The sequence below is a fragment of the Vidua chalybeata genome, chromosome 16 (genome assembly GCF_026979565.1).
Source record: "Vidua chalybeata isolate OUT-0048 chromosome 16, bVidCha1 merged haplotype, whole genome shotgun sequence".
Classification (NCBI taxonomy): Eukaryota; Metazoa; Chordata; class Aves; order Passeriformes; family Viduidae; genus Vidua; species Vidua chalybeata.
The window spans coordinates 7,279,292-7,303,480 of record NC_071545.1 but is presented as its reverse complement, the minus strand read 5'-3'; the positions used below and the strand labels follow the sequence as shown (position 1 = coordinate 7,303,480).

The window sequence follows — 24,189 nt, the reverse complement described above, 5'->3', positions numbered from 1 at the left end:
CTTTCTTTGCTAAATAGTTATTTTTATCAAGACTTTTAATCCATTAAAATGCATTAGTCACATGTCTTGTTCAGTACTCAACATTGAAATATTACCTGCTCAGGGCTGAGGTGATAAAAAGATGCAATGCACATATTCAGTAGTACATTAGTTGCTGTCATGGTACCAATTTGCAGGCAGAGTTCAGTCAAAGAAAGTTCTATTTGAGGAAAAAAAAATCTACCTGTCTATCCTTTCTTCTTGCTTCTTTATTAAGCCTCTGAATGTGGAGAGCCAACTGGACAATTTCCCTATCTATTTCTGGGCCTAGGTGTTAATTTAAAATAATTGTATTGAATTTAAGTTGTCATAATTAGTGTCTGAATTCACAAGAGCCTCCTGGAAACTTAGCTTACCCTGTTCCCTCCACGATGCCCCATAAGAAACCCTGTGCTCAGTTGGAGGCAGTTTCTGCAGTGAAACCACTGGACATAATTTAGTTTTCTGGTAGTATTAAAGTAATGAGTCAAAGATGAGCATAAATGTTGAAGAAAAGGTACTGTGAGTTCCCCAGCTGAGAAATAAATGGTACTGATGGATATGCCCTATATTTGCAAGGGTTTTATTTGTGTTGAAGAATGCAGTTTCTAAGCTGTTTTTGTTTTAGCTTGACTGTTCTTGTTAACAGAGATTTCAAAATGAAGCTATTTTTCACCCCTAACCTGGAAAATACTGATGTTTGTGAGAAAATGAGTCATTACAATTCCTTTAGGTGAACTCTTTCCTATGGCCTTGTATGCGGCTTCTTCAGTGCTTTCCTGCAGAGAAGACAGCTCATGTCTACAGCCCCAGATGGGCTGATGGGTCAGTGCAGAATAATAAAGATGTAATTGCATTCATCCATGCATTCAGCATAATAACTAAAAACCCTCAAGTTTTGGATTTTTAAAAATTAATAACATTTGGAAATATTTTGCTTAAATGTTTAGAGATACTTCTACAGATACATTCCTTGTTGCACTAATATAGAAACTTATTGTAATAGAGTATTTCTAGCATTGATATAAAGAAGAAAAAGAGATAAATATCTGAGAACAAAGCTATAAGACTGTATTGAGACACCCCAGAAACAGGTACATGAGATATTATATCCTTATACAACATAAGTATATTGCAGCAATTCATATTCTACTTGTTTAATGTATATAAAGAACTTCAAAAGAAAATTGCAAATGTTAAGCAAATTGTAAGTTCAGAAGGCAAGAAATAAATATTACTAATTAAGTCTTATGTTAAGGATTTGTATGCTTAATGACACTTTTAGAACTATCAGGATACAGTCCTAATTATATTCTATATTTTTCAGGGTAAGAAGTGATTTATTTATCTTAAAATATATTAAATTTAAAATTCCTTAAAATTAAAAATTGATCAGATTTGCCAAATTATTTCCTTCATATCTATTATTTTGTAATAGACATAATATTCACCAGTTAGTCTGTGGTGTGTTGGAAGTACTAATGCTACTACTGAGAGTGAACTATGATCTGGATAATTTTTTAATTTTATGATGAAAAATTCAGAGTGTTGCCATCAAGCATCAGTTTGATCTCTGTCTCATTAACAGACCTTACTTAAGATGTCATCCATTCAGAGTTCTTGGGAGGAATAATTAAATATCCTTTGTGTAGTGGTAGTTGAAAAAACCAATGGTAAAAACCGCAAGTGAGCTGAGTGGGAAAATCAGTAAGAATTTACAGTGCACGTGGGAGATGAAGGCTTGCCCTGAATGTGTGCCTGAAGCTCTGGCTTTGCTCATATTTGAGACAGGGAGTGACAACAGCCAGAGGAGAATGAGAGAAGTCAGCAGTAGTAATGAAAGGATTATCTCCCCAGGAGAAATGGGAAATCTTTCCAGTGTTAATGGACAATTTTACTGCAAAGAAATGCCTGGGTTGAACAGTTTCTCATGCTAAAGGACCCAACTAATTCCAGTACTGGCTTGAACTTTACTTAAAAATCAAGAGGTCAACTCCTGTGGCCATGGTTAAAGGAGACTTGGTTGTAGAGCTGGAGTCTGAGCTTCTGTCAGATCTCTAAGTGTGTCTTAACTATATTGCCTGGTTTACAGCCAACTACAGTTTTGCTGCTCAGCCTCTGCCAGGCTATGTCCTAATTTCAAAACAATATCTTCACTATGTTTCAGTCCCCAAGGGCAGTAGCTACACCAGATTTAATTAAAACTGGGAATGCTAATCAGCAGGTCCTCCTGTAACTGAGAGATTTCTCACTGTCCCAAAGTTAAGTGGTTTCTGCCTCCTACCATTGTGGGAAGCACTGAAACAATGCTGCTGGGTGATAGATCCCAGAGTCCGCAGTGCCAACGTTCCTTACCTGAAACTTGGGAACAGCAGCAGGTTCACTCAGGAATAGTCTGCCTTCAGATACAGTGGAGAGGTTGCATAATTGAATCCTGTAACAAATCCCCTTTCTACGTTTGCAAATCATAAAACAACACCAAGACTTTTACTAATGAATATGTGTAAGGAAATAAAAAGAACCTTGAGTAACTTAATGCTCTTCTCTGCACTGAAGTGGATGACAGTTACAGATTATTGCAGATTTCTGTTCAAGGCAGAGAGTCCTTGATCAGCCAGACTGTCCTAACCAGAGCAGGCACCTCTCTGGCCCGTGATCTGTGCAACTGGATTTTCTCCCCAGGGTGTGCAGTACAGGAGCACAGGTGGAAGTAGGAAATGTCCCGAAGTTCAGCAGTTGTAACTAATCATTAAAGTCAACAAGGTGAACAATTATTTGCTTTGCTGCTTTTATGAAAGGGGGGGGGGGGGGAGTGAGGAAGGGGGAATCAAGTAGAAATAGTAAGCAATAAATGTACATGCTTGAATTTTCACTGCTGTAGTGTTGTGTAAGAGTACAGAAATTTAATGGGTTTTATTTTACTTCTACAGGAAGTTTCGTGTTTGTATTTAATTTCTGGGAACCCAAGGGCAAAGCAAAGCAATTAACATGTTGAAGACTTAAAAATAAACTTCAGAAGCTTCAAGTAAAATACCTTTAGCTGATTAGTGTTTCAATGCATCTTTAATGAGAAATAAATTAGGATTGCATTGTTTCTTAGGATAAGGAGAGTTGTTAGATATCTGCATTGATAATAGAGGGCTTAGAAATAATATGTGAGCTGCTTTTCTAGAAGAAAAAAAGGAAAATTCTACATGGCCTAGTGTACAGATAAGAAAAAACAGTGAAACAAATACATTTGTTCAAGTTCTTTTCATAAAAAGCTTATTGCAAAGTGAATTTTAACATATTTCTGTTGCTCTTTGGATTGTTTAGACTCACCCCTTGATATGTATCCATGTTTCTCTATTTTTGTCCAACTGTTAGTTTTTCTTCAACTCTGACTTTACTACAAACTAATTTATATAAAAAGTGCAGGCTGTAAAATGTAGAATTAATTTTGAATGACCCACATATAAAATATTACCTCCTCTTCTACCCACTGCAAACAAAATTCTATGGAAAACAAAGCTCAGAAATAGACTTTACAAAATATTTCTTTACAGTTATCCTGTCATGGCTGTGTACCGAATAAAGGGAATATGAAAAGTCCTTTGATTGGCAAGAGTGGCAGCATCTATGTTTTTAAAGAAAATGATTTTTAAATATGCATGGATTTATTGTCTTGGTTAAGTTGCTGCACAGTAAAAGGAATGCTGTTCTCTGAACAATAATTGGTCTGTCTCAGCTCCCAAATTGGGTCACAGTGAACAGACAGAATGCTCCAGTATTTCCCTTACATTTCTCTCTTTTACCTTGCCTTCTTGGAAAAATGATTGAAACTGTAATCCTTACTGCATTGAGGTGGTGTACTGATAACCAGTGTTTTTCATGACTGATAGATCCTCTTCTTTCATCCTGGTTTTGATGGTGTTGTACTGTAGAACATCTAAAGGACAATGTAGAAATCTGCAGTCTCAACAAAATATGCTGAAATGCACTGAATGAGTACAGTAATCCCAGTTATTGCTGGAGTTTATTTTTGGTAATAAACACTTCACTTTCTGTATGGGACTGTGGTGAAATGAAATAAGTTTGAATTATTAATATTACGCCATTTTACAGTCAGCATACGTCTAAACATGCCAAATAACTTTCTAAATATCCCCAAGAAGGACTGAGGGTGGGGTGGAGGTGACAATACTGTTCTGTAAAGCTCATGTGCTACATCACTTCTCTCCAGTCCTATCTCCAATTGCTCCAACAATTAAATAGGTCGGGAGGAGCTTTGTAAAATGTTGTAGCTGTTACCTTGTGAGCCAGAGCAGGAATGCTGTGAATCAGGCAGGCCTTTTCACTGGAATATGTGCACACTGAAAAAGGTACCATGGGATGTCTGAAGGATCCTCTGCCTGGTGTGAATACTGTGCCCACCAGGGCAGCTGGGGAACCTTCCTCTATGGGATACATAAATGTATATTAACAATATTATACACAGCTGGTATTTATGTTTTTGATAACAGTGAAAATGTATTGGTGTTGAATTGCTGTGAGTATCCAGCACAGGCAGAGGATTAAACAGTCTGCAGGAGTGTCCCCTAGTCCTTGAGAGCATCAGGAGAGGATGGTGCTAGCTAGTCAAGGACGGGAGCCAGGAGCTCTTGGTGGGTTGTTTCCCACTTCTGTTACACTTCTCACCCATGTCTTCATCTTCTAATTTCATGAGGTGACAGCTCAGGCCCTGACCTCTTCTGCCCCAAGCTAACTGCACTGAGTTGCTTTAGGAATTCTGGCAAGTGAATCCCACAGATTAGCACAGTAGGGGCCTCTTCATTCCCTCTGGCTTCTGCATCATTTGCAGGACAGGATGAATCCCCTGCTGCAGTTACCTGTCTCCAGCTACACTCTCTGGTTGGCCAGAGTGGGAAAGCAGCTTTTACACAGCTGAAGCAAAGTAAGGTGACCTTACCTTCTCATTGGCTAAGACAGAGCAAGACTTAGAATTAATAAAAGGATGAGACTTAGTTCAACTCAGGCTTTGTAAAAAAGTGACAGAAGATTCATTGTCTTTGTACTGTGTTTTTAGCAGCCTCAGCTTCAGTACTTGCAGGGTAAGAACCACATTCTGCTGCAGTAATTTTATCTTTGTCTCATATGTATCCAAATACAGTCACTGGTGTCCTATCTGGAGTGCTGGTGACACGATTCAGGAAATCCCTGGACAGGCAGGTTGCCCTGTGTAGGGCTGTAGATCTTGGTTTGTTAGAGCTGTATGAGCTACCTTTCTGTATTGCTGTGTCTTTTTTATATGGAAGGTGAGAAAGATTTGAATACAGATAATGCCATTGCTAGTTAATTTAAAAGGCCAAATTGTGTTTTTTAACAATGCTAGACCTTTCTAAGCAATGTTTCAGAAAGATAAGAATATATTTAGAAGATGGATGTTTCAATTTCTGGCTGCCCAAAAGTGACATAACAACATTCTAAATTTAAATAGGATGACAGTTTAATGGGTCTCCTAGAGGAAAAAAAAAAAGGTGTTTATTAGTAGAAATGTACTAAACTATCTGCATTTGACAAAGTGCTAATGGAGAAAATTACTTCTAGAGAAACAAATGAAAATGTCAATTAAAAAAAGTAATGGCTCCCTAAGTTGTGGGTTGTGGTTTTGCATTTGGAGTTACTTATTTTTATTTTTTTTTTCCGGAAGAGAAGTGCTGGGTGTGTTTTCTGTACTGCTTGAAAAGCTTCTGATTTGTCTGTGTTGTCTTAGTTGTATGAGTGTTGGGGGTTTTCTGGGGACACCCCTTCTGTATCTGCTGCTGCATGGTTGTATTTAATTTAGGCTGGAAGCTAGTGTAATAGGTTGGTCTAATGCTTTTCCTCTATGTTTTGTTTTTGCACTTTATTTAGGGATTATTTTCCAATGATGTGTCCACAAGCACAGTGCCTGCAGCCTAAACCACCTGGCTTTGCACTTCCATGTGTGCCAGGGATGTGTCAGCAGAGACATTCCCGGTGAATGCAGAATGTTAATGAAGTGGAAATTCCCTCTTTACAATTTTCTGATGCCAATCAGCTTTTCTCCCTGGTGACTGGGAATCCTGAGATGCCAGGTAATGTCAGGGTTTGCTTGGCAGGCACACTGGGAACTGCTGGGTGTGTGCAGGTTGTCTTGCTCTAAAGGAGATTGCTGTGTTCAGCTGGAGCCTGCACAGAAAGGCTCAGGGAGTGCATGTAGAGAAGCAGCTTTTTCCCAGCACTAAGCAGTGACACAGTGAGTGTGAGCCTGCTGTGACACACTTGTGCCATGACACACATGGGGAGCTGAGCCCTGTGAAGCAGTGAAATGTTTAGGTTTTACTGCTGCTGTTCCATTTGCTTATGTTAGGTGTCTTCAATTATTTGTCTTATAGCAGAATAAAACCAGCTGAGGATAATGTCTGGGAAAACCAGACACCAGGAACCAAGTTGCTGGGCTGAGGTAAGAAAGGAATCATCAAGCAGTGACCATGGCACAGACTGTCTGCAAACAGGGGTGGCAGGGGAGACTTTACTTCTGCCAGTGTAAAATGTGATTTTTAATGAGACATGAGGTGTTTAATTTCTGTCTCTAATCTCCAGGAGCTGAATACTGTAGCTCTACAAAAATATTACCTCCATTAAAACCTGCAAGATGAGATGCTGGACCCAAATGCACTAAAGGCAAGCAGTAGGCAAACAGAGTGTACTCATGTCTTAATGACTTTTTGGAAAGGTTCAGAAATAGTATGTTCTTTAATTTGTTGCTTACATTGAAGCTGGCAGACCAGTATTTCTCTCAAAGACTTTGTTTTCAGGCATTTGCCTCGTGTTCATAGGTGTCCCCCTCAGACTGTACTTAATTATAGTAGTATTTGGTTACCTTCACAGGTTCCTCTGCTGTTCTAATGTGAATTTTTCTCATTTAATAAGAGTCATCGAAGTTTATCTCATCCTTTTAGCAGCCTAAGAGAAACCAAAATGAACTGTGGTCACCTGATGTTTTTTAATCTCTTTCCAGCCTCTTGAGCCCACAGCAACAGGAGGAATCCCTTGCTCTCTTGTTTCATCAGCACTTTAAACTGTTAGTGACATCTTGCTTTAAAGGCTGTCATATGCTGACACTGACAGAGTTACAATTACCAACCCTGCTGGAGGTACCAAAAAAATGTCCTCAACATCAAAAGATGTTGTTTTAAATTATAATTAGGGTCTCCATTGGTGAATTGTTTCATAATTTACCATATTTTGTTTTTCTTGACATAAACAAGATGAGGCATAGTGACAGCAAGGACCTCTGCCATTTCAAATTAGTTCAAGCATCAGTATTAATTCTTAACTATCTTATTACACTAAGGAAAGTGAGGAAATACAATTTGTCCTTTATGCTGGTAAAAAACCACATTCCCAGCTTATTTTTGTAACTTTTTACTATGTACAGGAATGTCCAGCCACAAACTATGGTTAAATATCCTTCCCATGATTGTATTATATGGCTATAAAATGTTCTTGCATTTTCCACATTCTACTGAAAATAAGACTATGAAAACATTCAGCTAAGCAAAAGCAGCTGGAGAATAAAAGCAAAATCACTTCCTTTCCCTCTGAATCCAGCATTACCTCTGCTCAAGCTGCTGCCATGGGGCTGCAGTCCCCAGGTGGCCCTGTCCAGCTGCAGGTACAGCCACTTGCTGCAAGGCAATGCTACAAAGGTGATTTTACAGTCTCAGCAGTTCCATAAATCAGGCTTGAAGGAGACTCCTTGATAAACTGTTGTGACTAAAATGTAATTAAACTGACTCTTCAGCCCAGCCTTTCATACCTTTCACCATATTTAAATACCTGTAATACCCTCTAGGGAACACTGCTGGATGTGAGCACATACATAAAACATGACAGAATGCATTAATGATGCTCACTGTGCTCCTCCCTCTTCAGCTGCCAAAGCTGCACCAGCTCCAATTCCAGATAACCCATGGCATGGATTGTGATGTGTTCAACTAAACTCTTAAAAACCCCAACAGCTATGAGTTAATTACATGAAGACTTTATTTGCAACAAATTAGATACATTTGCTAAAAAAAAAAAGAGGTGGATTGCAGCATGTAAATTATTTTATAAATTTGTTTTTAAAGACTTATTGCAGCGAAGAAAACATACTTTTTAGGGTTTCCAGTATTCTGTAGTATTCTGTATTGCCTTACAGTAAGGCACTTTACATTGCTTTTGGAAATCAAAGTTCTCCATTTGTCTAGGAATCAACAAAGTGACTTCTGATTACAATATTCTGTACAGAATATTCTCCCCATGCAATTATTTCAACTTCCATAGCTAGAGCCAGGATATATGCTAGTTGAGTTGTAGTGAAATTTCAAAATGGAAATAATTATTTCACCTTCAGTTTCTGTCAGTGACATTTATATCAGCCTCATTTACAGACCTTTCATTATATAAAACTATATAATGGAAACTATAAAACTATATAACATTATATAAAACTTTATAACAGATATAACAGAAACCCAAGCTGTGACTGCAAACCAGAATATGTCTGCTCTCCTATTGCTCCTGGCTCTGAAGAGCTAAGAAAATAAAGTGTGGGAAATGGGAGAAGATATGGCACCAAGGTAACAGGATATGATCCAAAAGTTGCTAAAATTCAGCAGTAGCCTGCTGATTTCACATTTTTTGAGATTTTTTCTGTAAAAATGTGCCCCATTCATATTGTCCAGGAGGTAACAGAAATTACTAAATTAATTGATTTTGAAATACCGTCTCAAGGTAAAGGGTTATACAGACACCAGTTTCTCTGTAATAAGAAAGTATTACCTAGGAGCAAAGCGAAAATTCTCAGAACTATACTTTTCAATCACACATTACTGCATTAGCTCTGCTCTTCTCCCATATTCCTCATAGGTCTAATTTTCAAAAAGGAAAACATGTCAACAGCTTCCTTGTTATTTAGGACGACAACAAACTGAGACCTGTTCTGGGACACTGCAGTCAGAAATCTGTAGTTCTGCTTGGGGAAACTTTAGGAAACTGTTTACATTTATCTAACATAGAAAAATATCTTTTGACACAGCCTACTTTTGCTTAGCAAGCATATCCAGCAGCTCCTTCTCTATGCCATGGCTGCCCAGTTCAGTTAAGCTGTAGTATCTGTGCACCACCTTCTCCTCTGTCACAACCACCACTCGAAGCCCATGTGTATCCTGTCCCAGCTGACATCCTATAGCTGACGACACCACCATTTCCAGGCCTTTGTAGGACCCTCCAGCATTTCTGTGGTAATGCCCAGAAAATACAGCTCTAATGCCTGTTAAAAAAAAAAAAAAAGACAGAGTATGTATTTAGTTAGCACCTTACAGGTGTCAGATTTACCTTCCTTCTTTAATGGCTCATTAAGCATAAAGTTAAAACTAAAACATTTACCCAAACTTGCATTTAAAAAAAAATAATTAGTAAACAGTAGTAAATATTTCCAATAGTAATAAATAATTAATCAAACTTCATTGTGCTCCACCAGCTGTGTTTAGGGTTACTGGACTCTGAGTTCTTTATGCCCACTGCAAGGTGTGTTTATTGTCTCCCCACTCCTTTGCCTAGAAAGAAGGAACAGTCCAGAAGCAGCTGATTAAAATGAGACACCTGCCTAGAGAATGATGGGACTGAAACACAGGCTAAAAGGTGAAGAGAGAGGAGCTGTATTTGTCAATTAGCATGAAGAAAAATTCCTAAGGAGAGCTTAAGCCTGTACACCCAAGGCCAGTGACCCTAAAAAATCAAAAGGGGCAAGACAAACAAAAAACATACACGAGGAAGTAAGTTGTAGTCATTTCACAAGACATTGAGGGTATCACAGATGGAACAGAGCCAGGTACATCAGAGAAATCTAATAAAGCAGAAGTTTTAAGAAGAGGGGAAGAAAGAGGAGCAGCCAGGAAAGGAAAGGTTGACACCTGCGAGAGTCAGGCTTGGAATGACATGAATTAACATTTATCATGTATGGGGACAAACAAGGCAGGTTAACTCTGATTCCCTCTCTATTTTAATGAATTAAGGCTGTTCTGTTTCCTTTTTTTTTTTTAGAGAAATAACAGATTACTTATATTTTGGACTTTATTGGACTAAAAAGTATGGAGTTTTTACAGAAATTTTAAAACAATTTGAAATTAAATGAATTCTGTCATCTTCACCTCCAAACCAGTAATTTCTACCTTTAGTTTCTGCTGTCTTGCAAACATAAACAAACAAATGGGTAGAAGCTGTACTTGTTACTCTGAATGGCCTTTTTGATTGTCTTTACAAGTCAGATTCATGCTGCCAAATAGATTATCTTCCCGTCCCCATATTTCATAAATTTTAACAAAATGCTTTTATTACTACAAAATGATGAGATCTCCTTGAGTCTGAGTAAAAAAAAAACAAGAAAGTCATCTTGTTGCTAAGTACTTCTCTTTCCTGTCAAAGTTTGCAAACCCCTCACAAGAGTTGAGAATGCGGCTTCCTCCCCGAGAGAGAACGTTCTGCCCTAGACAAAGCTTTTCTTTCACAGCTCAGTCCACCCTCCTTTGCCATTGAGCCTTTCCAAGCTCTGCCCGTAGGTACAGCTGAGCACCACACTGAACAGCACTCAGGGTTTGGTAAAAAAAAAAAAATCATCAGTTTTCTTGCTAATTTGAGGTAGTGTATGTTTTATTTTGATGAAAATGTGGAGTTAGTATAAATAGCTAATTTTACAAACAGGATTTGGGATTATGTTTTGGCATGCTTTGTCTAAGGTACTTAGACCCTTGGTCCAGACTCTTACAGCTTCCTGAAGCTGCATCTAATGCTACTTTATACTGTTGTGAAACAGAAAAATTACTGGATCAGACGACTAAAAATACTGGAAATTTTGTTGGCAGGCCAGAAAGGGGAATTTGTGAAACATTACAACCTTAAATGACGTTAAAAAAAAAAAAAGCTAGCAACAACTGATTATGCCTTCAGACAGCAGAAATCCTGGAAAATAGCACAGGCAATTTAAAGCCAGAGAGCTGTAATGAGGAACATGCTACAACTTCACATGGAAACCCTTATTTCTCTAGCCAGAAAAAAACCTTCCACATTTTCTCCTGCAGTAGATCTAGACCTCTTTCACAGAGATAAAATGAAAAGGGAAGTAGGTGAACCCATCTTAAGACAGCTGGCTAACATCAATCCTTTGCTTTTGTAGGAGTGAGTGATCTGCAGACTGATATAAAATATATAAACTTGACTCAAAGTATAGTTAAAAATTAAGCAGCTTGGAAAGCAAAATATAAATTATTCTGCTGTGTGTCTGATAAGAGCTACATGGGCTTTCATATTTCAAATCCAAGCCCTTCTCAAAGAGCAAATGAGTCAAGGTGGAAAACAGAGAATGAAGCCACCCTGTCACTGAGCAATGGTACAAGAGCCTTGTCAGCTCCAACTTGTCTGCTCCCTGTTTCAGTGCATCACAGCTGATTATCCTGCAGTGGAACCACTCTGGCTGCTGCACCAGGTACACTTGTGAGTAAGGCTGCAGGACAACTCTGGGCTTGCTTTGACTCAGCTGCAGAAACCCAGTAAAACTAGTGAAGTGCTTTTACATCTTGGGAGAAACCCAGTTAGAGTCCCTCAAAAGGCAGTGGTGGAACACAAAAGTCAGTGATGCTGCTACTGTAACAAGGTAACAAGGCCTTTTCAGTATTTTCCACTTTTTCTGTGGGTAAGCAGAACTACTTTAGTCTTTGAAAAAATTAAGAACAAGTAAGAATAATAAACCCATAGTGAGGTACAAACCCATGTGACACACTTTTAGTAAAATAAATAGGTACTTTGGAAGGGAATTAAGTTCCCTCTTTTTACTGGAAGAATCTGTGTACTAAAGTAGCATCTTCCCACCATCCAGAGAATTTGACATTTCGATTTAAAAGAGGAAAAGAAGCCAAAACTTTGTGTCATCATATATGTAAACCAAACCCTGACTAAGTGTAATTAGAAGGACAGAGGATACCAAAGTTATAAAGGAACTGTAGTTATGCTAAAGAAAAAAAGGTTCCACTTGTCTCATAATTAAAGATTTTGAGAAACCCATCCTAGAGAGAGACATACATCAGTAAAAAATTTTGCCCAGACTTCAGTTTTCAGATACCCTGTAGTGCTAGTATTAACTCATTATTGCTAGGTTGCAGGATGTTACACCTTGAACAAGGACACAATCAGGTCACTGCTGGGTATTGATGGAGGTTCACTGATGGGGTTTTTCTGCAGGAGCACTTTTCTGTTCACTCAGCTGTACTGCACCCACCCTGTGAGCTAGCACAAGGAGGAAAGCTGAACCAGTCCCTGCAATAATACCAAGATGGCAAGCAGGCAATTTACTTTGCTCTTGCTTTTGATCTTTAACATAAAATGAATCTTAGAGATGTTTGCACTCAAATTTAATTTATTAATTTCAGATGTTTTTCTGAAGTAATAATGTCAAGTTGCTAGCAACAGACACCCCCACCCCTTCCCCCCCACTCTCCCCCAACTCTGTGAGGAAAGAACAGTGTCCTGGCAGACGTTGTTTTTATAGCCCACTTTGATGTATCCCCCGGTCAGTTAAATGCATCCAGCTATACACTAAAACATACAGTCCTTTCCCACTACAACAGAAGAAAAAAAGGTAGAGCAGTGATTTATTTTTTATCCGTGGGTTCTTAAACAGCAAATGGAAGAAGCATTGATATAAAATTTTAGGAAATACTAAAAAATTCCTGTGTAAATAAATGTCCAAAGAACAGGCACCTTCACAAGCATTCATTATTTCATTTTTTATGAAATACACAGTTGTTTGAATTTAAATGTGACTGGAGGTTTCACAGTATCCATTTACTAAAAAAAGCTGGATTCATTACTGCAAGACACTATTCATACCTAATGGATTATTCATTAATGAAAAAATGGATTATAATCAGAATAAAGTAAAAAACTGTGGAGACAGTTACACTAAAAAAAAGCAAAACAATCCATACATCCTGTCTCTGTGATCAGCATCATCATCTGATGTCAGACTGCATAACATGACACAGATTACAGAGTATCTGCTAAAGAAAAATGGTCTGAACTGCCAAATCAATTTTTGATCAGGACAAGATTGGAAGCCAGAGATACAGGGCAGGCTCCACCCAGTGCTGGGTACCAGGTCTTGTTCTGATCTAAAAAGCTAAGTCTGAAAGACAAAAAGATTTTCCTTTTCCAAAATCTGATGATAACTCTTTTTCCCTTCAGAATAATGCATCCCTACTAAAGAATGAAATACCTATTTTGGTAAAAGTTCTTTGAGTCCAGAGCAGCCTACTTAGCAAAGCTAATTCATGATGCAACAACAAACTCAAACAAGGATTGTTAAAGAGTCATGTGATGAGATGTAATACTTAAATATGTTGATAAGCCTTAGACTTTTCATCAGCTCAACCATGAAGCAAGCATATAAACACCTTGGTTTTATGCTAATTCACAGACTGCATTATGGCCCTTGGGGCTGTAAGGCCACACAGTGGTTGTGGCAAGGCAAGAGAGGAGTGCTGGGGAGGGGAATTACCAGTCATGCAGTTTAGCATGCTGCCTTTGATGCTGCTTCATAGGCAGAATCTTTACAGCACAACTCTATCTTAATAAAATTTCAAACTAAGTTCATATTTTAATTTGGATACCTTTTTCCAATTCAAAACCACATTATGAACACTTGATTAATGGTTTCCACTGCAGACATTTTTCAAAAGGAAATTCAAAAGCACCTCTGAAGATTTCCCCCCGCCTCTCTTTCATTTTCTGTGTCTGCTTTCTAAAGCCAGTTCTCCAAATAAGTAGTAGAGCTTCACCAAGCTCTTGTTGATTTGCATCTTCCTCACTTTATCAGCTTTCGGAAGTTGGACAATTTTTACTAGCATTTCCCCTCTTCCCTTTTTCTGTTGGTTCTCTCTTGAGGCCTTGTGACCAGCACAGTGTATTAAAAGGTGCTTTTCTTACAGAGAGGGTGTAACAGGTGCTGTTCCATTGCCTCACTGGCCTAACAGGGAAAGGTGTCTACACAAGTGTCTCAGGTCTGCTCTGCAGAAAAGGATCAGGAGGTTCCAAGGGATTCAAGCAGGCTCAGAAGCACCTGCCTGTGTACAACCATCACATCCTCACAGGCTGCAGCAGCTCTGATTTTATAGATATTATTCTCTGTAACTGTGGCCATCTTACAGCACTTTGAGCTCCCAAGCAACCCAAAGCAGAGGAATGTTCTGAAAGAAACCAAGTCCTAACTGAAATAGTCACCATCTTTTTCAGCCCTGGAGATACTGAAGAAAATGAGAAGAAAACTTTAGCTATCCCAGTGTTGTTTGCATACTGTTGATTTTATTCCTGATAAGACCAGGTGAGAAAATACTTCATTACACAAAAAGAAACTACAACTGAGCAGGAGGCAGTTTGTCTGTTAGCAGGAGAAGCTGAGATTATTTTACAGAATTTTGAAAGTGCAGTGTACTCCTCTACAAATTATAATTTATCACTGAGAAAAACCCTTCTGTGGCACCAGGGAAAAGGGTCAGCATGATTTTGATGCAATTGCACTGTAAGAGAACAAAGGCATTTAGCTGTGCCTCGTGGACAATTCCCCTGAGCAATAACATCCCTGTGGTAGCTTATTGTGCAGCTGCAGCCCTGTAATACCCAGACTCCCAAGTTCCCTTAACTTGGGATTCTACTGCTGTCTTCTGTAGCTTAGAAAAATATAAGGACATGGAAGACTGGGCATGTTTTCAACTCCATCTGGACAGGAAAGAAAAGGGACTCTGGCCTTCCTCCTCCGTGTGGCCCAACAAATAGCCATATCTTTTCTATTCAGTGTTTTGGCCAGCCTTTCTATTTCAGGAATAGTTAAATCATGTTGGTGTCTCCATTTTAAACAAGAAATACTAGCCAAACAATATCTTTGCTTCATTAAACAAACAGGTGTATTCTGTAACCATGCAACAGTAAGATTTTGTGAAACAGGCAACACCTCTTTTCTTCTTGAAAAATTTACTGTTTTCTAGTTTAATTCAAGAAATTCAGACTGAGCCTCAGTCTCTAGGGAAACTGAGTTGCAGTGACAAAGGATGGGAAACAATGCACCCAGGTTTACCTTGAAAACCCCAAAGAAACATGTACCTGGGAAACAGTTTTTCTCACATAATCAGATAATATTGGGTTGTAATTCTGACTTTAACTAGTTTAAATTCCAGAGGTGTCTGACTCCAATTTCTGTAATTACACTCACTTCTATGGCTTGATTCCAAAACCCCCTGAATTCAGAATCAACTGTTTTCCAACTCTAGTTCCAAATGTACAAATCCCATTTTTGAGGCAGGTTTGCTGTGTCCAAAATGTGACTGACCTCACCTCAGCTGGAAATCAAACTGCTCAACCCAGCACTATGGACAGAGTAAAAATATAGGAAAAAAATTACCAACATAAAAATAAACCAAATAAAAGCAAGCAGATTTTCCAAATTAGGAGGAGAATGCCTGGAATAATCAGCATAGGCAATCAGCAGCATGCTTTATTTAGACTGAGCCTTCAATTAAATAAATGCTTTTCTCAGCAAAAGCAAATGAGACTGTAAAAGAAGGAGAAGGCTAAATTAGTGCAATATGAATGACATAATAAATATGTAATGGGTACAGTACAGACCTTGCCTCTCTTCCCATGCTCTCTGTAGAGAATTTGGGGGAAAAAAAAGTGGTTCTGACTGAACTATGAAATTTATCACATGGCTCAGATTGTCACCTTTTAAGTGCTGATTAATGAACTATTTTTTACAGTAACTGCAGATATGAATCAATGTTCACTGCATTTCATGTACAGGTTGATGTCTCTGCACCCATACTACAGGTGAAGTTCAAAGCAAACAAAAGGAGGCATTTCTTCAGAGAGCTGTGAAACATGAAATTCCCTTCTGCAGACCACTGTGAAAGCTGGCAGTTTTCACAAATCAACTGAACAAATCTAGAGAGGAATTACTACATAGCATTATGTTGGTAACATTAATATGACACAGTAAGTCCTTGAAAGAAAAAAATCTTGGAGGTGGGAAGAGGCCTGGAAAAAAATACCATTATGCACTTTCCTATCCTGTGCCCTTCACAAGAGTTTGGGGAGTAGGAGCAGTAGGAGACTGGGCTATTGAGACCCTCATTCTGGTCCCACTACTCTGCTTTTCAGTTAGCTCTTCAAGTTTAATGATAAAATTAGATTTTAAATAGAGTTATGTTTATCTAAAAATCCCTGGGTCACCACACAAATCTGTTTCTCAGTCAAGGACTGAAGAAAGAAGACAGACTAGAAAAAGCTGATCCTGGATACATTTGTCCCCAAAAGTGCAGGAGCTAGGGCGAAGCACGAGTAGAGCTCTGGGGAGCAAAAAGGTGGAGAAGCAGTTCTGTAAAGACATTAAATTGTATTGGAGGATCTGAATGCTATCAACATTTTCCCCAGAGTATCAGGCACAAACTGGCTTTTCTTTCTTCCTTTCACTTGTAGAGTACAGCTGCTGTCTGAAGTGCTGAACAATGTGGTCGGTTCAAGAGCAATACCTGTTCTCTCAACAATTTTGCACTCCAAAATGATGTTCTTTCAGCTTCCCTACAAGAGCCACATTAACCATGGGCATTTTTTGCAGCACCTTTTTTTTCTCCCCCAGGCACGTGGTGTATCTCATCTTTTCAAGACTCCAGTGCTACACAAGGAATAATAATATTTAGCAGTCTTTGAAAACAAAATCTCTTCAGTGGAATAGAATTGATTTTATCTCATTGCAATTTCAGAGTGCTCCCATTGCCTCATCTGCCAAGCAGGTGTTAGAGCAGCAAATAAAGATGTGAAAGCATCAGTCACAGCACTGTTAACTGCTCAGTGCTCAGGCAGCTCTCAGACTCTGTTATAAAAAAAAAAAAAAAACAAACAAATAATTTCCCAACAGAGCACCAGTAGAAGGAAACAGTCCCACTGGTAAGTATTGGGGATCAACATCCTCCTTTTCATAAGTTCTTTGGTCAGCCCTCAGTGGCATACAGAATTATTTTGTATAGCCCTTTTGAAGCTCTCTGTTGTCCTTCCTCCTCAGAAGAGCTGTATGAATAAAAGAGAACTGAGTAATTAGAATTTACATTGCACAGCTCTATAAGCATCTCAATAAAAATATCCCATGCACTCTTGTTTACAAACATTATCCTGCAAATGTGCAGGAAACCTCTGCCTTAAATTTGCTTTGTACCCTAAAGAATCAGGAGTTTGGTGTGGTTGGTGGTCAGTTGGTCTTTGTAAGTAGGAGACAAAATATTATTTTGAAAAGTATATTTACGTTGAAAGCTTCTTTCTATAAGACAATACTAAATAGAGCTATATAGAACAGGATTTTAGTGTCACTTGTTTTTCCTATATAATCAGAGGAGAAACAACAGGCACAGCCAGAGGGTGATTCCAGATCACCTAATTAGAGCATTGGTCTAAATAAGTCTTTAGAGGTCCTGTCTCTAGAAGGTCACTCTGTCCTCCAAGTTCATTTTTGTGAATGCCTACTTTTTTCCATTTGAAAGTGATGCTTTCTCACAGAGCTGACACAAACCCCAAACAGTCCTGGATTGCTGTGTGCTCTAAGGATCAAGAAGAAGCTTTAGTTCAGTGGATAAAACTGATTCAATTTTTCTTCTGAGAACAAGTATTACTTAAAATCCTTACAGATTATATGAACTTTGTACTTGCTGCTGAATTTCTGAAAAAACAATTTAAAAAAATCTATGTATGTGTATGTCCATGCAAGATTTACATTACCATACCTGGGGAACTGTTCTTACATAGAATATATCACATGTGGTCATTCTACCTGGGCCATAAGTGCATACTGCAATCTTGAAAGAAGTTGATCTAAATCACTGAAGTTGAGAGTATTTAAATTATCTTAAATACTGACACATAAGCACTGAGATTACTCACTCAATGTATGGGCTTTGCCAAAATCGAGGTCTCAATGGCAGGAAGATGAAAATATTACTCCCCTGTCAACTCTGATTACACAATAAAGAAAATAATGAAACATAGCATATGTTGTCTGGTAAATTTTAGAAACAACAGCTTTCAACACTCTATGCTTTAATTCTGTGCTCAAATATATCTCAGCTGTGGATGTTCTGAGAGCTTCTTCTTCTTTTAACACTGCTCTCCTGTCACAACATTTCTAAGAGGAGAATGTAGATATATCACACTCTTTTAATGAGTAAAGGTGTTAGAAGTTACAGCACCTCCAGTCACAAATATAATGAAAAAATACACCATTTAATGAAGGTAGGTTGCTATTTTTGCCCCTTTGTGCATATTAAGTACTTTTAACCACATCTGAAAAATCACTTTGAAGACACTTGGATGAATTTAAAACTTTTTAATTAAAAGAAGCTGAAGACTGTAGGGAATTTCCTTCTGTATATTTCTATCTATGGTCTAGTTATTTCCTCTAAGATGCATCATCTCTCAGCTACATAGACCACATATTCTTAATCTAACTCTGAAACAAGATCTCTTTTCAACCCTGTTGGTGAAAAATCATCTATTAATTTAGGTTTTATTCAACAGAGCTCCTAAACATGTTTAGACATTTGCTTAAATGCTTTAGTTGATTTGTGCCATTGAGAAACATTTATTACTATATTTTATTACCTAATATAAGTAATGCTTAGTGTGTCAGTGATGGTTCTATGGACAGAAAGTCTTTAAAAGCTTGTATATAGCTCACCAAAAATATGCATACTTTTCAGGTCATAGAAAAAAAAATATTTAATGTCCTAAGAAAATTTTACTGGAATGAGCTATGTAAGAAAAAGTAGGTCTTGTATTACATAAACTGCCTGATTTGAAAACTTGATTTGCTGCTTATGTTTATCAAAGACACATGACTTGCAGACCGGATTTTTGGCTAGACCATTACTACTTCTTTATCTTCCCTACAATGCTATGAGGAAACCTATTTATATCAGCACTGTAAAATCCCTAAAAGCTGAATATGCATTTCATGCAGCAGAGTCGAGTGACTCCAGCAGATCTTACAGATGAGAACGTCAGGTCAGCTCTTTCACAGTTCTTGCACACGGGTTTTTTCTGTACTTAATGTCTGCATGTAGAAGAGACAGAGCTTTGGCAGCTTTGGCTTAACTTGCAGAAGTTATACCAATACACCTTCAGAGAGGTATCTCTACTTAAATGCTAAACTCTGTTCTCAACTGAGTTGGTTTTCACTGTGACCGAAATCACATTTTCAAGGACAACAGTTCTTACAATGCATTTAAAAAAAACATGGTCTAGCAGGATTTCTTACACATGCAGCTTACAAGTATGGTTTAACTTTGCACAGTAGTAATACATATTTACAAGTGCCAGATTTTCAATTATAAATATTTATCATAAGGACATGATTTTATCTTTAATTAGCCCAACTGTTAAGGACACTTCTAATGTGAGAAATGTAATTCAGTATTTCATACCAGATGTAGCCTCTACAGCTAGTCTTTTATCTCTGCTTGTAATGAGCAGATACTTACACCAAAACCATTATGTAACATGGGAGTGATTAGAAGATAATAACAACAGAAGATCTGGGCTTTGGAATTAAAATAAGAATTTTCTGAAGTTGCATACCTCAGTTTAAAGCACCTGTGACCATATGACCAATATAACCATACTTCAAGTATCTGACTATTTCCTACACAATCTATATGAATTTCTTTGTTCCCATGAAGACCTGAATGACTAGATTATCTTTCCTTTCCTGTACCTCTCTAACCTGCTGAGTTATGGCTCCATGTTTGACACTTCTAAAAAAAGTATAAACATGAGAACTGGGGTAATTCCAGGTTTGATCCTGTGTTACAAACAACTGAAATATGATGCCCATCGAATAATGCCAAACACCCTAAACCATGCATTTTACTGACATAATGACACAACAAACATGGTTATGAGCACTGAAAAAGCAAGAGGCAGAAGGAAGGGAGGAAGGAAGGACTGGTGACAGGTTGGGGAGAAGAATAGTGGCAGCCTGGTGGTCTCCTAAAAAGGCACACTGACTTTTTTTTTTTCCAGAATAAATAGTTATATCTAATTTCTAAATTTAAAAAAGCAAAGTATGTTGGGATTTCATTGGCAATATTCTGTGTTTTAATCCTCCAAGAATGTATTAAATGAACTGGGGGAAAACCAGTTTCTTGTCAAATGATATGCTAAACTTGATTATTCTTTGGCAAAGCAGAGGTTCAGAAAGCTAGTGGTGTCCTTGCATCTCTGTGCCTCTACACCATCATACCAACAGCCTCTCTGCAACCCACTGAGACCTCTGTGGTCTCACAAAAGCTGCTCTTAAACAGAATAATAAAATGGAAACAGAACGCACTGGTTACTAAGGTAACTCTGAGCCAACTTTTGATTCAGCTCATTTTTCTCAGCAGTCTGAGTTACTGAGCTGCCTGTTCTCTGTATTCATTTCATTAGCAAAATGTTTGATTATTGGCTTGCAAATGTTACCTATTGACTCAGTGTATAGTAATGAGCATGCCAAAGATCAGTGTTTAAACACACTCATTAAGGAACCAAACAACTTATTAGAGATGGGAACGAAGGACACAGGGAGAAATGATGGAGGGAATAGAAAGGTGGCACAGAAAGGAGTTTGGGAATTTCTTCCCTAGAGTAGTATTGCTCACTTCCCATTCCATTCCTTTCCCCAACTATTTGAAGCCTTCCCAATTTCTGGTTAAGCCTCTGGACATCCTTCTAAGAAACACCGCAAAGTAACAATGATAATGTTTTTTATCTCTCGATGAATTATGTTCCCAGTACTGAGTGTTGTCAAATGTTAGTAAACCAACTGGATGACAAAAATCCTAGAACAGAACTTTTAGTTCCCACATTAATGCAAATTTCCTGGGATACACCATAGAACTAGGATGTGCTGCAGTCCATGGTACACAGGCAGTCACAGCTGCCCAACTCTCCAAGAGCAACACTTCCCACTATATTAACACTGACACAAAAATGAAAAAAGGTATGAGGTGTTCTCAGCGTGTCTCCTTATAGGGAAAAAACCGCACCTGTAAATCTTGAATCTGCAAATGTATCAGTGTCCTGGAGAGCCTCAGATAGCTGTGAATTTTGGCCCCACTGATTGGAAACAGTAGGAGATTGAGAGCTTGGAAATTAGGCTGAGTTGGATGAGGCCAGGCTTAACAATTAGATGGTAAATTAGCAACAAGATCATAAAAAATTTGCATTGTTCAGTAATCCAAATAATATGCTCTCTTATAGATACAGAGAAAATGACATTTGGATGCAGTGATGGCAGGATGGCAAGAAATTTTGAGGGACTGGCACACTCCAGGAACATGAAGGCAATTACCAGAAAACAATGGGAACAGCATGGAGGAGTAACTGTGTACTGTGTCTGTCTCCATGGCACTCAAGTGGCATCACACAAAGCTGAGGGATTTGGTACAATTACTCATTTAACACATGCTCCACCTGCCCTTCATCCCAGACATGGCCCCTATTAGAAATGGATGTGCAAAGGATTGATTTTAGCAGAGCAAGACTTGTTTTAACACTGAATAAATCTGGGGTGCATTACACTCTTGGTTTAAAATTGGCTCAGTGTGGGAGAAAGCAACCTCCAAGGTAATTCTGAATTCTGTTTCCATGTTTTATGTAAAACATAAATTCTGTATTTTTCTCCTATGGCAATACCTGATCTTCCCCTTTGTAGGCAGCAAAAACTTAGGTTGTCTTGTATCTGTCAGTATTTGAAAAATGGAAACCTTGCTATTTATGTTAAGGAACTTTTCATATTTAGCTTTTTACTTTTCACTCAAAGTTTTAAATTTTGTTCGGTACTTTTTACAGGTGAGTAGATTCAGTTGATAATTTCTATGGGAAACAATGAGGCTTATAAGCTGTATTCAAAAATTCCTTGAAAACAGTACCATTTAAGTTAAATATATTTTGTCTGGCAGCAGAGCCATTAACAATTTGAAACAAAAATTCAAGAGTAGGAAAGTTTGAAAAAATACCTGCTTTATCAAACTTTTCCATTATCTCCTGACGAACTGATTTCTCCAAGTTGAAGTAATCGTCGTCTTCATCAGGTTTGCTCAGAAACAGAGGGATGTGCTGAAATACAATTATATGCTTGCATTTCTGGCTTGCAGCAACAGCCAGCTGCTCATCGAGCCACGCATCCTGGGCTTGCCTTAACTCAGGGCACTTGGAAGAATCAAAGTATAGCTGAGAATTTAACACAAGAAAGAAAACACCTCCAACCCAAAAGCTGAAGTAGTCATCTCCCCAGTTCTGGCAATAATCATCTATGGTTTCTCTAGATGGAGTATTGCCAATATCATGATTCCCACTGACAAATACCAGTGGTATGTCCTGGTCAGTGTTTTTCAGAACATTCTTTAAATCTTGCTCTTGGTTTTTTTTCCATCGGGTTCCTAAAGGAAAAAAAAACACAAAACATTTCAGTGTTTATGGGTTTTTTCTCACCTTTATTGTTAGTTTTTGTTTATGGAACTGTGCACAGTAAGAAAATATTGTGTATTAGATGTGATCATGAAAACATCTCCACTTTATCCCTGTACATCCAGCCAGCCCAGTCCCTTCCTACCAAGGCCTCAGCCATTTTCAGCAGCTGGACTGAAGGCAGGCTCTGGACAGGACCCAGCAGAGAGCAGTAGGTGATGCCATGCTCACTGCTTTGCACCAGGAGCTTCAGCTGATTCTTTTCATCTACAGACTCATGATGTGGTGAAAAAAACGCAGCAGCCTTGGATGGTGTAACAGCACAAGGGTAAAAACCAGGACAACTTCTGGCTTATATTTTATGGCTGTGCAACAAAATTAAGAATTGTTGTTGTGAGTTTTTTTTTTCAGTAGAAGGACTATTTTAACAGCAAAAAATTTAATCAGTGTCTTGTGATGACTTATTTATATGATGAGTCTCTTTTAATAATAAGAATGCCACAAAATAAAAAAAATTAGTTGTGTACTTTGCTAGTTTTCCCTGCAATTTATTTATATTAACATGCATATCCATACAAGTACTCTTCTGGATGTCAGGAATTTGTCCCAGCCTACAAAGATTTATTGTATTGACAAATTGATTTACAATCACTGAAAAAATTTAGAAAGGAAGTTTTAAAAGAGTAGTTATTTTCTTCTAATGATCACAGAAGTTTTCCTATGTTTTCTAAAGACTAATCTATCAATAGAGGCCATTGATATGATTATTATTAATTAATTAAATGAACATGTATAAACTGGTTTTGTCCTGCAATACATAACACACATCTAGCATGGGCCCATTTCACAAATAATCACTCAATTTTTTAACCAAAAGCTGTAAAAGGATTTTTATAAGAACTTTAAATTCAGGTTTCTAACATACACTTGCACAGAGGTCTGTGCTAATCAATCATTGTACTTTTAAATTGTGTTTTACTTTGCTAACTACACACATACCTTATACACAGAAATGCATTCCTGTATTGCAATTATGAGATAAAATAGGTTTTTACCATGTCTTCAAAATACTCATGATGAATATGTTGACAAACACTAACACTTATTAACAAATATTTTGTTTTACATACTCTCCAATTACAGGCTTTAGTACCACCTTATTGCTGTTACCAGAATTCTACAGCTTTATAAAAATACTGAGAAAAAAAACCCCCATATTAGGTCTAAATTGTGGCTAAATGTAAGGCCATTGATACGAGATGCATTAAGTCAAAATCCTCAATTCCCTTGGGTTTAACTGCTGCATAGGGTAGAAAGTTATTGTAGGAAAATTTTTGAGTAACTTGACAAATATTGGGCATATGATACCCAGGGAAGTCTAGAAAGTAGTGGAGAGCAGATCACTTTTTTTTGGTATATTAATGATCAGTTTAGGCTGTTGTTAATCCCATTAAAAAAAAAAAAACAGGGCAGATAACATCTATATGACTTGGAGATGCTGAATTTTAAAAAATAAAATCAAAAATTCAAATAAACTTGGCACACTGCTGTCCACAGGGTAAGGAACCTGGCTCAAAGCACTGATTTTAC

The 24,189-nt window shown here is 37.9% G+C and overlaps 1 protein-coding gene across 2 annotated transcripts in view; it reads right to left on the bottom strand.

Annotated features, from left to right (window-relative positions):
- Positions 1–8,049: 8,049 nt before the first annotated feature.
- CPPED1 (calcineurin like phosphoesterase domain containing 1) overlaps positions 8,050–24,189 on the bottom strand; it is a 39,134-nt gene continuing 22,994 nt past the window's right edge. Inside the window, exons 3-4 of one of the 2 annotated variants that reach the window (XM_053957216.1) lie at positions 22,149–22,571; positions 8,050–9,337 (exon numbers count right to left, since the gene is read on the bottom strand). In XM_053957216.1, the coding sequence (XP_053813191.1) occupies positions 9,105–9,337; positions 22,149–22,571 (656 nt within the window). In that variant the 3' untranslated portion in view covers positions 8,050–9,104. The remainder of the gene's footprint in view (positions 9,338–22,148; positions 22,572–24,189) is intronic. The other variant, XM_053957217.1, reaches the window with a different exon arrangement.